The sequence below is a fragment of the Grammomys surdaster genome, unplaced genomic scaffold (genome assembly GCF_004785775.1).
Source record: "Grammomys surdaster isolate TR1022 unplaced genomic scaffold, NIH_TR_1.0 350, whole genome shotgun sequence".
Lineage (NCBI taxonomy): Eukaryota > Metazoa > Chordata > Mammalia > Rodentia > Muridae > Grammomys > Grammomys surdaster.
In genome coordinates, this window is record NW_021604769.1 from 728,219 (window position 1) to 745,521 (window position 17,303).

Below are 17,303 nucleotides of genomic sequence, written 5' to 3' on the forward strand. Positions count from 1 at the left end.
CAGATGGTAAGTATGTAGAGTGAAAAATTATAGATACTGGGTATATAGAATTCTTTTTAGACATATAAAGTATTCTTTAGGCTTTCTTTATAAAGACATAGAGAAATCGAGGCATGAAGCAAGTTAGGAATGTGGAAAGACCAGTCACCATTACTGGAACTGGCCTATCTACAAAGAGTTAGGAAAGAATGCAAGTGAACTAGGTGGAATCAAGCTGAGAACCAAGTTGAGAACCAAGCTGGGAACCATAGTGACAGGGCAAGGCCGAAGTAACAGGGGAGGATCACATTCTTGAGAAAGATAAGCGTACAGAGAGTTTTCACCTGACCCTGACTCCTGTAGGTTGGGTTCCTTTGGAATGTTCCACTATTTTCAGGTTACACCACCCTAGCAACCTCTCACCCCCTTCCCATTCCTTGGCTTGTGGTTTTTCCCCTTAAAAACCCTTCTCAAACTGTCTGTTGGGGTCAATTCAGTTCCTGCATGGGCATACAAATTGACCAGCAGCTAGTTGTCACGCCCTAATAAACAACCTCGCAATTGCTCCAGTACATGGTGTCTCGAGCAGATTACTGGGTGGTCGCGACTTTCTGAGACTTGAGAGAGGGTCTCCCCTCTGCGGAGGTCTTCAGGTACTCTTATCTGTAGGTATTAAGGCAAATTTTAGAATATGGTAAGAAATTAAGATGGTTCAGCAAAGTAAGAATAGAAGATTCTCATTTAAGGTCTATGACCCCACTAGCACAGAGAAGCAGATTATGCTTCCAGTATCAGAAATAGCTCCCCTATTGTTAAGTGGATCTTAAATCTACTTAGTTAGCTGTTGGTTGCCTCCAATATGTGATTGCCAGGCATGGTTCAAATTTTAAAAGTAAGCATATAGCTTGGCTTGCCCTTAGAGGACCTGTTTTATCCTCTTAGTGAGCCTGGCTGGAACACCCACAGAGGCATAAAATTAATGTTTAAACATATATGTCAGTGTTGGGGCCAACCCTGGCAGCATGGGGGGGGGTTCTTTCTTGTCAGTACTTCTTGAGCCAGCAGAGTAGAGTGAAAAGAGCATCGTGGAGGGTAAGACTTGGTCTTACAAGATTCAGGGGTAAGACTTTGTCTTACAAGATATTTAGGGTTGCTGTATAATAAAAGTTTACTTATCTAAGTCTAAGTTATTATACTACTGTAGCTGACCTGGCTTCTGTGATTCTCTGAGGTCAGAAACTGCAGTTATTTGCACTTAGCATCTTATCCTAAAAAACAGCAAAGGATTAAGTAATAGCTTTTGTACTATCTCAGCAGAAACTTCTTGGATCTAACTTTCAATGTGCTAGTCAGAAGTCCAGGAAGAGAAAGACACTTACAAAAGTAATTATATCTTTATTATGAAGTTGTAGAAAGTTTCCTATAAAAGCTATCTAAGGGGAAAAGCAGAAGGATCCTAAGTGGGAAAAGGGAAAAATTCTATCTGGGGAAAGGGAAAAAAATTTGTTCTATTATACTACTGTAAGTGGGGTAAGGCAAAATATTTTATCCTATTTCCTTCTCATCTCTTTGTCCTCAGTACTTATACATCTTTCAGAATACATGTTCACATGTTACAAAGTTCATCACAAGTTCACACAAAAAAATCAAATCATAAATTGAAATACAAGTTTACAACAGAGAATGTTTACATGCATATCCATTAGGAGTAATTATCTAGCTTAACATTCATCACCTGTCTGAGCTCCACAGGCTCACTTAAGGCTTAAAACTGTGCCCTGCCCCCAGCTTTGAGCAGACCTCAAAGACCTTGTTTACCACAGTAGACCAAATAATAGGAAGTAGGTGGAGTTACCCACCTTGGCTACAGGTGCAACTTGCCATAGGAACTTAGAAGAATAGCTGCCTGCTGAGCTTGCCTTGAGACACCTCTGGCTGTGACAAAGGATGGGTTCCCCCATCCATCTCTGGCTGAAACAAGAAGGGTGTTCAGTTGTGGGACTTTCTCTTTAAATTAAAAGTTGAACATTAAACTTTGAGCCTTGGTCAGAATACTTTGTCATGGCTTCATCTTTTCTTGCCCTCCATCACTTTTTCATTTCCAGCCCCCCTTTCAGGAGAACCTAGTTGGCCCGTGGCCGCAGGTGGCTACATAAAATCATAACTGAGTTATTAGTGAAGTTTTGTATAGATAAACCCAGTCCATATTTTGTCTTCTGTCCTGGTACCTATAATAAATCAATAGTTCCCTTTTTATGACCTTTGGTTAATTATTTGACAACCTCTTGGAATGTGCTCTGAGTAGGAGAAAGTCTGGTTACTATCTAAGGGCAATTAACTGGTGACACTTGGGAGACTAGCAGAGTTCTCATTACAGTTTTGACTATTAGAAAAGAACCTAGTAGCAGTCCCACTATAAAAAGCTTAATAATCATTGATATAATTTTAGGAATTCTTACAGGATCATCATTAAGACTTAAGAAGTCATCTATTGCCGGGCGGTGGTGGCGCACGCCTTTAATCCCAGCACTTGGGAGGCAGAGGCAGGTGGATTTCTGAGTTCGAGGCCAGCCTGGTCTACAGAGTGAGTTCTGGGACAGCCAGAACTACACAGAGAAACCCTGTCTCGAAAAACCAAAAAAAAAAAAAAAAAAAAAAGAAGTCATCTATTTGTCTATATAGTATCACTACAAGACATTACATCTTTGTGGATCTGCAGAGATCTGCTCCAAAGGAGTGTGCTATTACTTAGTGATTGTTATGTATGTTTAATAATTATAGGAAAAGCATATTAATATCAAGAATCTTTCCTAAAATGAATCCCTTACAGCATTGCTGAATACGGACACACCTGTCACAAATTACATAATAATCACCTGCTAGTTATTAGCTTGTCTCAGTATGGATCCTAAAATGTCAGCCCTTAATTTTCTCAGCTATAAAGAAATACCTGCCATAAGACAACTTATAAGGAATAGAAATGATGTTTCTCATATTTGGGAATTTTTAACCTCATGACTAAGATGTCTACCTGTGTGATGTCTACTCAACATCCATCTCTCATAGATAACTTGGCTAGGTATTTCTCTATTGCCTAAGACCAGGAGAAGAAAGTTATTCCCTCATGCACTATGTTAATGGTGTTCTTTTATTTCTACTGTATAAGTGCTCTTCCTACCCAACTTAACTGGATCATTAAGTGCCTACCTCTATTTTATCACCTTGGCTGATGTTATCACTTTGCTTTTGTATTCATTACTTTACATTGCTGTGAAAAAATACCACAACCAAAACTACTTATAAAAAAAAAACATGTTTATTGGAGATTTACATTTTGTGACAGTGAAGGTAAGAAGCATGACAGTAGGCACACAGACATAGTACTAAAGCAGGAGCAGAGAGTTCATGTTTTGATTCACAAGAGGTAGAGAGCACAAAATGGCAATCATATGAGTCTTTGAAGCCACAAAGCTGATCCCTAGTCACATACCTCCTTTGATAAGGCCACATCTAACTATATATCCCAAATAGTCCCATCTATGAGGACCAGGCATTTGTGAAACATTCTCTTTAAAATCACCACAGATATTAATTGGAAACAGATGAGTTTGGGGTACATATCATCTCAATAGTGTTGATGCTATGATTTATAAACAGATACCAACAAAGGACAAAAGACTGATTTCATGTTTGAAGAAACTTAGAAAATGTTCTGAGCAGTGATTAGCTTATGATCAAACGAAGTGCACAAATATGCTATAGATCACACACAAAATATAGTATTTCTGTCACCAAATTCACCAAGCACATGAACAAAAAACAATAAAAACAATAATAATAGCACTAACCTTAGTGGTGGCGGTGGTTGTGTGTGTGTGTGGGGAGGGAAGGAGATTCAACTCTGTGTGTGTCAGGGTGAAGGTGTTTTTAATATTTTGTACACTGTTAAAGTTATTATTCCCTTATAAATTCTTCTGATGATCTTGTGAATAATCAGTAAAGACACACAAAATTCTGAATTTAACAACAGACCTGAGGATATCTTTTAAAGGAATAAATAACCAGAAATAACTGGAATTTCATGACATCCAGAAAATAAATAAAAATATACAGTAAGTTTCATCCATCACTTATAATTACTTTGGAAATAAATAATATTCTAATCAAATATAAAAGGTCTAAAGGTAAGAAAATCAGAGAAATTAAAGATATACAGTGTTCAGACATTCTCTGTACATGGTATTGACTATGTTTGCAGTAAGGTTCAAAATATAAAATTAAAACAAGATTAACCAGAAAAGTGTCCAAACATACAATATAAAAGTAGAAACAAAAGGGATTTGCAAGCTCATAGGAAGATCAACAATATCAACCAACCAGATCTCCCAGAGCTCCCAGGGACGAAACCACCAACCAAAGAGTACACATGGAGGGGCCCATGGCTCCAGTCGCATGTGTTTTAGAGGATGGCCTTGTCTGACATTAATGGTAAGAGAAGCCCTTGGTCATGTGAAGGCTCAATGCCCCAGTGTAGTGGAATGCTAGAACAGGGAGACGGAAGTGAGTAGGTGGGTAGGGGAGCACCCTCATGGAAGCAGTAGGAGGAGGAATGGGATAGGGGGTTTCTGGATGGGAAACCTGGAAAGGGGATAACATTTGAAATGTAAATAAATAAAATATCCAATAAAAATAAGTGACCAACAAAAATCTCTGCAAACCAAACAACCAAGTTTATGCCACAGAGATGTAATTAAACATATGCTCCCATTTGTGTAATATTGTTCAGTGGAAGTAATGGGAATAATTGAATCAATAGCAAGAAATGTTAGGGGGGAAAAAGTGACATTTAATGGAATTCTGTAATTTAAGAACTATTTTGTGTGAATACAAGGGGTGGATTCTACTGTTCTTTATATTATCATGAGGTTTTCTTTTTTGTTCATAAAAAGGAATATACTAATATTTAACATTAGTATTGACTTATATTTATTGCTTTATTAAAGCATTCCACATTAAATATTAAGTACAACTTTTACATCGATACTTAAAGACTCTTAGAACAGCACTTTTCACTTCTTTGTTTCTAAAGCTGTAGATCAAGGGATTAAGCATGGGAATCACTAAAGTATAAAACACAGAGGCTATTTTATCAGTTTCAAATGAGTGTGTGGATTTAGGCTGTAAGTACATGAAGAGTAGAGTCCCATAAAATACTACCACCACAGTCAGATGAGAACCACATGTTGAGAAGGCCTTTTTCCTTCCTTCTTCAGAATGCATTCTATATATGGCCAGTAGAATAAGAAGGTAAGATACTAATACTACAAAGAGGGAGGAGATCAAATTAAGTGCTGAAAATAATATGATCAACAATTCTATATCCCTTGTGTTTGAACACAGTAAAAGTAACATGGGGACATTGTCACAGTAGAAATGGCTAATGACATTAGAGCCACAGAAAGTCAATGTAAAAATCTTACTAGTTATCATCACAGCTTGGAAGACACTGTAGAGATAGGGAATGCCCACCAGAACATGACAGCGTCTCTGAGACATGATCACACTATAGAGTAGAGGATTGCAGATGGCCACATAGCGATCATAGGCCATTGCAGACAATATAAACAGTTCACTGATAATGAAAGCAATGTAGAATGCCATCTGCACGGCACAAGCATAGTAAGAGATAACATTTTGTTCCACCACAAAATTCACCATCATTTTGGGGTAAATGACAGTGCAATTGCCAAGATCAATGAAAGCCAGGTGTCTGATAAAATAATACATAGGTGTGTGAAGGCGAGAGTCCAACTTGGTCAAAATGATCATGCTCAGGTTGCCTATTATGGCAACTCCATAGATGACTAAGAAGACCCACAAAAGCAGAAGATGGAGCTCAGGCCTGTATGTGATTCCCGTTAGAATGAATTCAGCTGGTACTGTTGAGTTTCCGTGGCTCATTTCAACCTCCTGAAAAAACACAAAATTCCCAACAAGTTAAGCATAGAATTTTATGTTTAAGTTCAAGCAAATTCAAAGATAAAATGTTATATTTATGTGGCTATAGAAAAATGATTTTATCAACTAACTAGACAACACAGAGCTCCCAGGGACTAAACCACCAACCAGAGTATGTATTTATGGGTGGGTCTGTAGCTCCCATTACATATGTAGCAGAGGACTGCCATATCTGACATCAATGAGAGGAGAGATGCTTTGTCCTGTAGAGACTTGTTGTCCCAGAGAAGGGGATGGTAGAGGGGTGAAGAGGGAGTGGGTGGATAGGGGAGAACCCTCTTAGAGACAAAGGGGAGGAGGGATGGGATCAAGATTTGTGGACGGAAGACCGGGAGGGGAGACAACATTTGAAATGAGATCCTCGGTCCCATGAAGTCTGGATGCCACAGTGTGGAGGAATTCGAGAGCAAGGAGGTTTGAATGGGTGGGGCACACCCTCATAGAACCAGGAGGAGGGGGGATTGGATAGGGGCCTTCTGGGGGGGAATGGGGAAAGGGAACAACATCTAAAATGTAAATAAATAAAATATTCAATAAAAAATTGAAAAACAAAAAAGGAAAAATAATTTTAAAGACTGATTCTAAATGCTAAAACAGACAGATGAGAAGCTAAACCTTCTAAATACACTCAAAGTTATTTAAATTTTTTCTAGGGCAAAAGACAAGATAAAATTTGCATTCTAATGGCTGAGAGAGAAATGATTTTGATATTTTCTCAGCTATTTGCAACACAATTAATAGAATCTTGCGCAGAAATATTGAATATATTTTATTTCCACTAGAGTACCATATTACTTCTTAATAAATTTTTGATTTATGTATAGTAATTCTCATTGAGCCTGGATATTCATAAATACAAAGGTGGAGGAAACATGAAACTAATGACATTTAAATGTGTCTTCGTATTTGGATTTTTAAGGTCATGTGTAGGGCTTGTAGTGATTGACTTAAAAAAGTAATACTATGTCAAACTTGCAAAGCAAGCTGTATGTTTGTTTAGTAATAAATGGTCTTCTCTGAAAACATACATATAATAACATTATATGGAATAGACAGTATGCATTTAATATATATATATATATATATATATATATATATATATATGTATATATATATTCTTGTATATTCATATATGCATTAAATAATGATTACTAAATAGAGGCCATGATTTTGAGGGAGAGTGGGGGGGAGTTAGGGTAGTATTTGGTAGGAAGCAACAAAATGAATAAATGTTGCAATTATACTATAGTCTCCAAAATAGTCAATTAAACTCACATTTGCTTTCCATTCTGAATTCTTCCCCCTATAATATAATTGAAACAATCAACTATTTCTGCAAGTGTTTGTAGGGTCCAACTACATTGTCAATTATTTGATGATACTATTTTTAAAATTACCTGCTTCATTTAAAAGCAACAAATTACTAAAAAATATAAAACAAAGTTGGATACCTATGCAAAAATGACTTTAAAATACTTACTGTGCAGTATGTGAATGTGAACCTGAAATTTTTTTAACAAAATAGTTTTCCTAAGGGTTTATTTATATTGTTGATTTTCTCAAAGAACTAGCCCTTGGTTTTGATGATTTTTATATATTGTTCTCTTTGTTTCTATTTGGTTGATTTCAGACCTGAGATTGATTATTTTCTGCCATCTAGTCCTCTTGGGTGTATTTACTTCGTTATGTTCTAGGACTTTCAGGTATGATGTTAAGTTGTTAGTATAGGATCTCTCCAATTTTGTCATGAAGATACATAGTGCTATGAATTTTGCTCTTAACACAGCTCTCCTTGTGTTCTATAAATTTGAGTATGTTTGCCTTCATTTTCATTGAATTCTAGAAAGTCTTTAATTTCTTTCTTTTTTCTTCCAGAACAAGTTATCATTGAGTAGATAGTTGTTCAGTTTCCATGAGAATGTGAACTTTCTGTTGTTTTGTTGTTATTAAAGTCCATTCTTAGTCCATAGTGATCTGATAGAATTCAAGGGATTATTTCAACCTCCATGTATCTATTGAGGCTTGTTTTATGTCCAATTATATGGTCAGCTTTAGAGAAGGTCCTGTGAGATGCTGAGAAGAAGCTATGTTCTTTTGTTGTGGGGTAGAATGTGCTGTAGATTATAACTTGGAGTGCAGTGTAATGCAGTAGCCATAAAGTGTAATCTGTGTTTGTTGACAACAATTCCAGGAATCAGCTCTTCATTAGTGTTGGGTTTTACTTTTTGAAAAGAGTATGAGGCCTGGAGAAGAGGGTGAATGTACACAATAATACACAAGCAAAATAGCCTCACAAAAGATTAACCTTAGAACTCATAGATGACAAAAGTTATGAAGAGTGGCACAGATTTTTTTTTTAAACCATATGCATGATGATAACATTTAGTAATTAACTGGTGTTCCGAGTTTTCTCAACAGGTCCTTATCTCTCTAAAATTGCTATATATCTTCATTTGCTTAATATTTGCAGTGTTTAGTATTAGAAAAAATTCAGAAATTAAGCAGTATTGTGGACACTAAATCAAAGGATGAAAACCTGTGAACGTTTGTCCAGGTGACATTCATAAACAAATCAATTTTTACTTTATGCAATTGTAGTGAAATACCTTAAAATACTCCATTTTAAAGTGCTTGTCTATATATTCACATTTAAATTATATGTTAATCATAAAAATTGTAAAAACATATACCAATTTTACTTTTGCATTTACCTGAAAATCAAATGAAACTGCACATTTCATATTTTCACCTGGAAATCTGATATTAATAATTTTAGCTGGTAAAATCAATGCTAGAATTTCTTGCATTCTTTTACTTTTCTACTTTCAATATCCGAGTCCCACATTGATCCTTAAACAATGTTCAGCAGCTTTTAAGTTCATAGAATTTTATTTTTCTTCGAAAAAAATATTCATGAAGGTAGTAATAAATATGATCGCTGATATTTAATTTCTGCAATATACTTGAGAGCTAAAGCTCTTGTGTAAAAGAATCATAAAATTCAAGAGTCAGTTTAGGAATCATAGAATCCAAGTCAAGGAGGATTATAAAGCTCATATTGCCATAAGACCCGTGGCAGTTTCTACTCACCATTCACAAAGGTTCTGATTTCCTTCTCCAAAATTATTCTCTCTTTTGCTCTAGAGAGAAGGAATTTGTAGTTTTCACGTAATTTATGATGTTCCCAGAGGTGATAGCATTTAATTTGTTCAGTTTATTATCTGTAAATTCTCCAAGAGAATATAAACACAATTGCATTGATGTCATACAACTTTTCCCCACTGAGAAAACATAAAGGCAGCTCATAACAAATAAAAAATTAAAAAAAAACAACAAGAATAATCTGAGGAGTTTCGTGGATACCCAGAGGGTTTATGGTCCCTGATTAAATAGGTTACATAGGCAAGGATTGAGGCATTAATGGAAAGCACTGTGGTGCCAGTTTATTCCTATAAAATAATGAAGTGTCATATTAGTCATCTTCATCATTTTTAATGTGGCTGTTATCACACAGAAGATATTGAATGCATTTTTCATAGTAAAATATTAAATAAGCTGTCTCTATTGTTGACTTTGGAGAAGATAAGGGTCCCATCACAGTATGATGGAAATGCATTATATCTGTGTACTTTATCTTCACTTTCTTTATAGTTTTAAGGATTTTCTTTTTATCAACAACTGGATGAAAAATGCTAATTAAAAGAAAACCATCTTTTATTTTTGTCTACATGGCATGGCTTTGTGTTTTTTAGGTGCTCATCACTATGAAAGGATTATTGCTCTTAGTGATGGCCTATGTTGCTGACTGTTAACTTTTAATTTTATAATATGATGATTAAAATCTATATAGTGCTGATCATTGTGTTGTGTATAGGTGGAATTATCCATTTACTAATACAGAAAATAATTCTAAGGAGAGAATGCTCACTATGTTGAAGACAACTTTTTTATGAGCATATTCTTAACACATTATTGTATATCATCAAGTATTTCACAAGTAGGAAGTACAAAGTTGAACTTTGTATATCAGGCTAATGTGTAAAAGTTGACATAGCCACAAAGTATACTCAGATGCAAGATAGGACCAGTTGCTAAAAATTTAATGCAATGTTTGATATCTACCCCAGATTTCTTAACACAGCCCTCCTTGACTTGCACTCTTCTTTACTCTCACTCAGCATATTCACTTTCCATACTCTTTTATTATTCATGAATACAAACAAAACTGAAAACAAAAAAAGCAAAACTGGATCATGTCAGTTTTTCAAACAAATGTTTATCTCTGTGAAGAAAGGCAGGGAGGTTATTTATTAATCGATATCTTTTATATCAATAGACAAGTGGCATGTATAGGACTATAGCCATATATATGTAGCACTCCTTCATGCTTACTATTTCTCTAAGAAACATTCAGAACATATTTGATGCTGGCAATCACATTAAACATAACTTTATTAAATAATATTATCTCATAATATTTAACATTTTAAAGAACATATGTCATCATTGTCTGCAATAAATCATAAGTACCAATGTGAATAAAATGATATAAAACACAGAAGCCTATTTTTCAGTGGTAAAGAAGTGACTGAACCTGGATTGAGAATACATCAATACCAACACATCAGGTAGTGTAGTATGAAAACAGGAGCAGATTTCAGTTTGATAAACAACCACTGCCTGACATGTAGAATTATGGAGTTATATCATAATATGTCCCAGTGAATGATATTGTCTGAGATTAAATATAAATGAGTGTTCACTTTGGAGAACATGAGAAATCATATTCAACTTCCTCAGACTTGATTCTACAAAGGTAGTGAGAGAACAACAACAGATCTAGCAAAAGCAACTTATGTAAATGCTAATTAGAATGAAGCAGTTCATTCCTTGTCCCATATCTCTGTCTGCCTTCCAGGAAGCCTAATCCCACGCTGGAGAACCAGGTAAGATACCCATGCCTGATTCTCTGACTTCTGGGACCCCTGCAACACCAGAAAATCAGGGGGCTGCCCGATCCTTTCTGTGCTCCACCTTCTAGTCCTCACCTAAACTTGAAATTGTGGACCTGCACTCCACACCACAGGAAGCAGCTCTTCCTTCTGCCCAGGTGGCAGCCTTTAGGGACAATGATCTCAGAGGCCTGCCAAGAACTATCTTGTTAGATAACACCAGAGACAATGAGATGGCTAAAGGCAAGGATAAGAACACAATAAACAAAAGTCATTGGAATATGGCACCATCAGAATCCAGCTCTCCTACAACAACCAGCTGTGGATATTCTAATACACCTGAAGAGCAAGACAATGGCCTTAAATCTCATATTATGAAGATGATAGAGGCTTTTGAAGAGGAAGTAAATAAATCCCTTAAAGAAATACAGGAAAATAAAATGAAACGTATACCCCTTTAAAGAGGAGACAGATAAATATATGGGGATACAGGAAAATACAATCAAACAAGTGAAAGAAAGAGTAAAACTCTTCAACTCCTGAAAATAGAAATAGAAGCAATAAAGAAAACACAAATGGAAACAACCCTAAGATGGAAGCCTAGGAAAGAGAATGGGAACTACAGACACAAGAGAATACAAGAGATTGAAGACAGAATCTCAGATGTTGAAGATACCATAGAAGAAATTGATACATCAGTAAAAGAAAATGCCACATGTAAAAATTTCCTAACTCAAAAAATCCAGGAAATTTGTGACAATATGAAAAAAAAAATCTAAGAATAATAGGAATAGAAGAGAGGGTGAAGATTACCAGTTCAAGGGGAAAGAAAATATATACAGCAAAATTATAAAAGAAAACTTCCCCAGCCTAAAGAAAAAGATGGCTATAAACATTCATGAAAGTTACAGAGCACTAAATAGATTGGACCAAAAAAGAAAATCATCCTGCCACATAATAATCAAAACTCTAAATGTACAAAACAACAAAAAATATTTAAAGATGCAATGGAAAAGGGCCAAATAACATATAAAGAGAGATCTACCACTTTTACATCTGACTTCTCAACAGAGATGCTAAAAGCCAGAAGACCCTGGGCAAATGTTATCCAGACACTAAAAGACCACAAATGCCAGTCCAGACTACTATATCGAGCAAAATATTCAATTACCATAGATCAAGAAATTAAGATAGTCCATGACAAAACTGAGTTTAAACAATATCTTTAAACTAATAGAATCCTACAGAGGACTCTACTGCTAGAAGGAAAACTATTACATAAGGAGCATAACTACATCCAAGAAAACAAAATAAATTCGTCATCTAACAGCAAAATCAGAAAAGAAACACTCTCACTCTCTCTCACACTCTATCTCTATATCTCTTTCTCCCTCTCCCTCTCCCTCCTCCCTCACTCTAACACCACCAACATCAAAATAACAGGAATTAACAATCATCAGTCATTAATATCTCTCAGTATCAATAGTCTCAATTTATCAATAAAAAGACACATGCTAACAGTGTATGCATAAACAGTACCCATCATCCTGCTGCATACAAGAAATATACTTTAGCAAGAAAGATAGACACTACTTCAGAATAAAGAGCTTGTAAAATGTTTTTAAAGCAAATGAACTCAAGAAACAAGTGGGAGTAGCTATTCTAATATCTAATAAAACTGACTTTCAAACAAAAGTTATCAAAAACTGGGGAAGGACACTTTATGCTCACCAAAGGAAAGATTCCACCAAGATGATGTCTCAATTGTAAATACATATGTGCCAAATGCAAGGGTACCCACATTTCTAAAAAAAAAATATTACTAAAGTTTAAATCACACATCAATTACCGCACAATAATAGTGGTGGACTTCAACACCCCATTCTCACCAAAGTGACAGGTCAACAAACAGAAATATCACCACTCTGAAAATCAGTTGGGTGGGTTTTCAGAAAATTGGAAATATTTTTAACTAAAGACCAAGCTATACAGCTCCTGGGCATACACCCAAATGATGCTCCACCATAACCCAAGAACTTGTGATCTACTAAGTTTATAGTAACTTTATTCATAATAGCCAGAAATTCGAAATAAATCAAATGTCCCTCAACTGAAGAGTGAATACAGAAAATATGTTTCATTTATACAGTGGAATACTAATTTAGCTGTTATACATTTGGATATCATGAATTTTGGAGGCAAATGGATGGAATTAGAAAATATCATCCTGAGTGAGGTAACTCAGACCCAAAAGGACATGCATGGCATGTAGTTACTTATAAGTGGATATTAGCTATAAAGCACAGGATATACATGATACACTCTACAGACCCAAAGAAGCTAAACAATAAGGCAGCCCCAAATGAAGATGTTTGATTCTCACTTAGAAGGGAGAATAAAATAGTCATAGGATGCAGATGGAGGGAGGGAACTGGGTGGGTGAGGAGATGGGGAGGTTAATGCGGTGCTTAGAATCAAGTGTGGATAGGGACAAGAGAGAGGTCTCAAGGGCCAGAATTAATGGAAATCTGCTGCTGCTATGGGTGTGGGAGTAGGGACATCTCTAGGACATATCAGAGACCTGGATGGGAAAGTTTATGGGGGTGACCTTTAGCTGAGACTCTTACCAGTAGAGATATGGAATGTGAAGAGGCCGCCTCATGTAGACAGGCAGTAATACCTATATTAAGCAAACAAACCCAAGAATAAAGTGAGAGTATCTATTTAAATATTTAATAAATAGACATTAGATATTAGAATTTTGTTGGAGGGGTAACAGAAACACCCACACATAAGTCTTTAGACCCAAAATTGTCCTGTCTAAAAGAAATGTAGGGTGATGGAGAAGAAACTGAGAGAATGGATAACCAATAACTGGCCCAACTTGAGAACCATCCCATTGTCAAGCACTAACCCTTAGCACTAGTTTTGATACTCTGTTATGCTTCCAGACAGGAGCTTAGCATAACTGTCTTTGAGTGGTTCTACCCAGCAGCTAACTGAAACAGATGCACAGATCCAGAATCAAACATTGTGTAGAGCTTAGATACTCTAATCGAAGAGTTGGGGTAAGGATTGTGGGCCCTTAGGGTGATAGAACTTCAAAGAAAGACCAATAGAATCAACTAACCTGGACATTTGGGGGCTCACAGGGACTGAACCACCAACTAAAGAACATAAATAGACTGGACCTAGACCCCATACACATATGCAGAACAGATGTGCAACTATTTCTTCATGTGGGTCCCCCAACAACTGAAATGGGAACTGTTCTTAAAACTATTTTCTTTGGGCAGAATCTGTTCCCTTAATTGGGTTTCCTTGTTTGGTCTCAGTGGTAGCACTGAGGAGACTTGATGTGTCTGGGTAGGGGATATCCAGGCTGAGCCTCTATCCTCTCAGAGATGAAAGAAAGTTGGGGATGGGGGAAGGACTGTAGGGGGGAAAGATTGGGAAAAAGGTAATGATTGGGTTATATAGAGAATAAAAAAAGTACTTTAATGGTAGAAAAAAAAAAGATTATAAACTAGAGTATGGGAGGAAATATTTGAAAACCATTCATCTTTAAAAGATTTAATATCTAATATATATGTGATATATATTTGTGATATATTGCTATATTTATATACATATATGCATATATTGATATTGTAATATATAATCAAATATATATAATACATATATAATCAAAATCTCTGACAACAAGCATCCTGAGTGAGAAAATGAACTAAAATCTTCACTAGACAGTTTTAAAAATTAGACAAAGTCCTGATAATGGTATGAAAAAAGTAGTGTAAGACCAAACAAACCAAATAGACTTTTATTAGAACCACATTGAAATGTCAACTGAACTTGTTATAATTACTGTATTAAAAATAGGAAACATTAAAAAAAATCTAACAGAGTTTCTAAATGTAGATTGAATGGGGGTTATTAAATAAAAGTAAAATGAAAAGAACATGAAACTTGGAGGAAATATCAATGGGGGCTCCCAAAAAAGTTTGTGAAAATGGGGTGGTCCACTTGGTTATATTTCATTGTATACATGTACAATTTATAAAGAATAAATTAAAATAAATAAATTATAAATGTAAATATACAAAATTATATTTTAAAATATTTTGAGAAGATGGATTCCTTGAATATAACTGGGAGATGCAGATAGTTGCAAAGCCCCATGTTCTACTGTTTCCAACATTCAGAAGATAACTATCAAAAATAATCAATAATGTTGAAATTAGATGACCTTGAGTGGTCAGTCATTCATTATTGAATACTCTTAAATGTGTAGAGCCAAAATAAGAAAATCATTATAATAATATTGGTCTGAGGCATAAAAGCAAAAAAAAATTAAATATAAAACCTTAATAAACATAAGCTACTTTATATATAAAATATAGTATATATTAACTCATCAATATCATGTCATTTTTTGTTTGTTTTCATGCAATGTTCTTGAGAAACATTATGGTAAGGCATTCACAATTCAGTGAATAAAGCACTGTTGTTAAATGAAAGAGGAACAGACAGATATGTTGTCACATATAAAAATATATGTGCAGAACTTCAGGGATGGTGCAGTGTGAAGAGGCTTGCTGTTTCAGTACCTATATTTACTAGATTATAACTGGCTTTAACTCCAGGAACTATGACCTCCAAAATCTCTGGTTTCTACTTGGGGTCTACACTAATGTATACAGACACAAACACACAAAATCAATCACAAAAACATAAGGTAAATGTAATAAATATACATCTTTTAAAAAGTAGCAGCAGTATACAAAATTAATGGATATTTCTATTAAAATAACCAAGTCACAAAAGATATGAATAGTAAATAGTGTCACAATGAGTCTTAAACATTTATTAGTTTGTATCTGTATAAAAAGGTTTTAAAAGAGAATGAGAGACTGTTTTTATCATGTTGTTTTATTTATTAGTACCACAAAAACAATGAAGATAGGTGCTTTCTGCAAATAACTAGTGGAAACAACATAGGTTATTAATATAGACTTTATCATTTATTTGTCTTTAGTAAAATAAGGGGGAAATTGAATAAAATTGTGAAACAATATCTCAATTTAAACTATAATAAAATTTTGTGCAGTTAAATGCAACTACTTTGGAAATATTGTCATATGGCATTTACATTTGTCACAGGTTATTATAAGATTACTTAATACTGGAAAATAAAATCTTCATAGATTCTTAAATACTCGATGAAAAGCATTTTTTACCTCTTTGTTTCTTAAACTATAAATCAAGGGGTTAAGCATGGGAATCACTAAAGTATAAAACACAGATGCCATTTTGTCATATTCAAATGAGTGAGCAGATTTAGGCTGAACATACATGAAGAGTAGGGAGCCATAGAACACTACCACCACTGTCAGATGGGAACCACAAGTGGAGAAAGCTTTTTTCCTACCTTCTGCAGAATGCATTTGACATATGGTTAACAAAATCAGCATGTAGGACAAAAGAACAACAAGAAGAGAAGAGATTAAATTAAAGGCTGAAAACAATATAGTCAGCAATTCTGTCTCTTCCACATGTGAACAGATCAAAGGTAGTAAGGGAACCACATCACAATAGAAATGACTTATGATATTAGTACCACAGAAGCTTAATGTGAAATACTTAATAGGGAACAGCAGAGCCTGGAAGGTACTGTAGAGATATGGAATGCCAACAAGGACTTGACAGCGTCTCTGAGACATTACTGCACTGTAAAGGAGAGGATTGCAGATGGCCACATATCGGTCATAGGCCATGGAGGACAAGATTGAAAGTTCACTGACAATGAACATAATGAAGCATGCCATCTGTGTGGCACAAGCATAATAGGTGATGGTGTTTTGATCCACAACAAAATTCACCAGCATCTTGGGGCAGATGGCAGTGGAATTTCCAAGATCAATGAAAGCAAGGTGTCTGAGGAAGAAGTACATAGGAGTGTGTAGGCGAGAGTCCAGCTTGGTCAAAATGATCATGCCCAGGTTTCCCACCACGGTGATTGCATAGATAGCAAGGAAGACTGCGAACAGAGGGAGTTTCAATTCAGCAGTCTGTGTGACTCCCATCAGGATGAACTCAGTTGGCATTGTTACATTTGGGTGGTCCATTGGATGGTCCAAAATTAACTCTTCTTGAAGAAACAATAAGAATTTATTAGATTTCTTTCATTGCAATATAAACTTTTCACTATCCATAGTTAGATATTTTATTCAAAACCAGAAAACACAAGTAATTTTTACATATTTTAACAACATTCTTATTACCAGTGTCTCAAATATGTCTTCTATTTTCTTAATAAAATTATATTTATATATTAGATTATACTTTGGTAATAGT

The 17,303-nt window shown here is 35.2% G+C and overlaps 2 protein-coding genes across 2 annotated transcripts; both read right to left on the reverse strand.

Moving 5' to 3' along the window:
• Positions 1 to 4,998: 4,998 nt before the first annotated feature.
• LOC114631038 (olfactory receptor 8K5-like) lies at positions 4,999 to 5,955 on the reverse strand. The gene has a single exon (XM_028779344.1). It carries the CDS (start codon positions 5,938 to 5,940, stop codon positions 4,999 to 5,001), a length of 942 nt encoding a protein of 313 aa, XP_028635177.1. The 5' UTR covers positions 5,941 to 5,955.
• A 10,192-nt stretch (positions 5,956 to 16,147) lies between these two features.
• Positions 16,148 to 17,074, reverse strand: LOC114631024 (olfactory receptor 8K5-like). Its single transcript, XM_028779331.1, has one exon. The coding sequence runs from the start codon at positions 17,072 to 17,074 to the stop codon at positions 16,148 to 16,150; it is 927 nt and encodes a 308-aa protein (XP_028635164.1).
• Between the last annotated feature and the right edge of the window lie 229 nt (positions 17,075 to 17,303).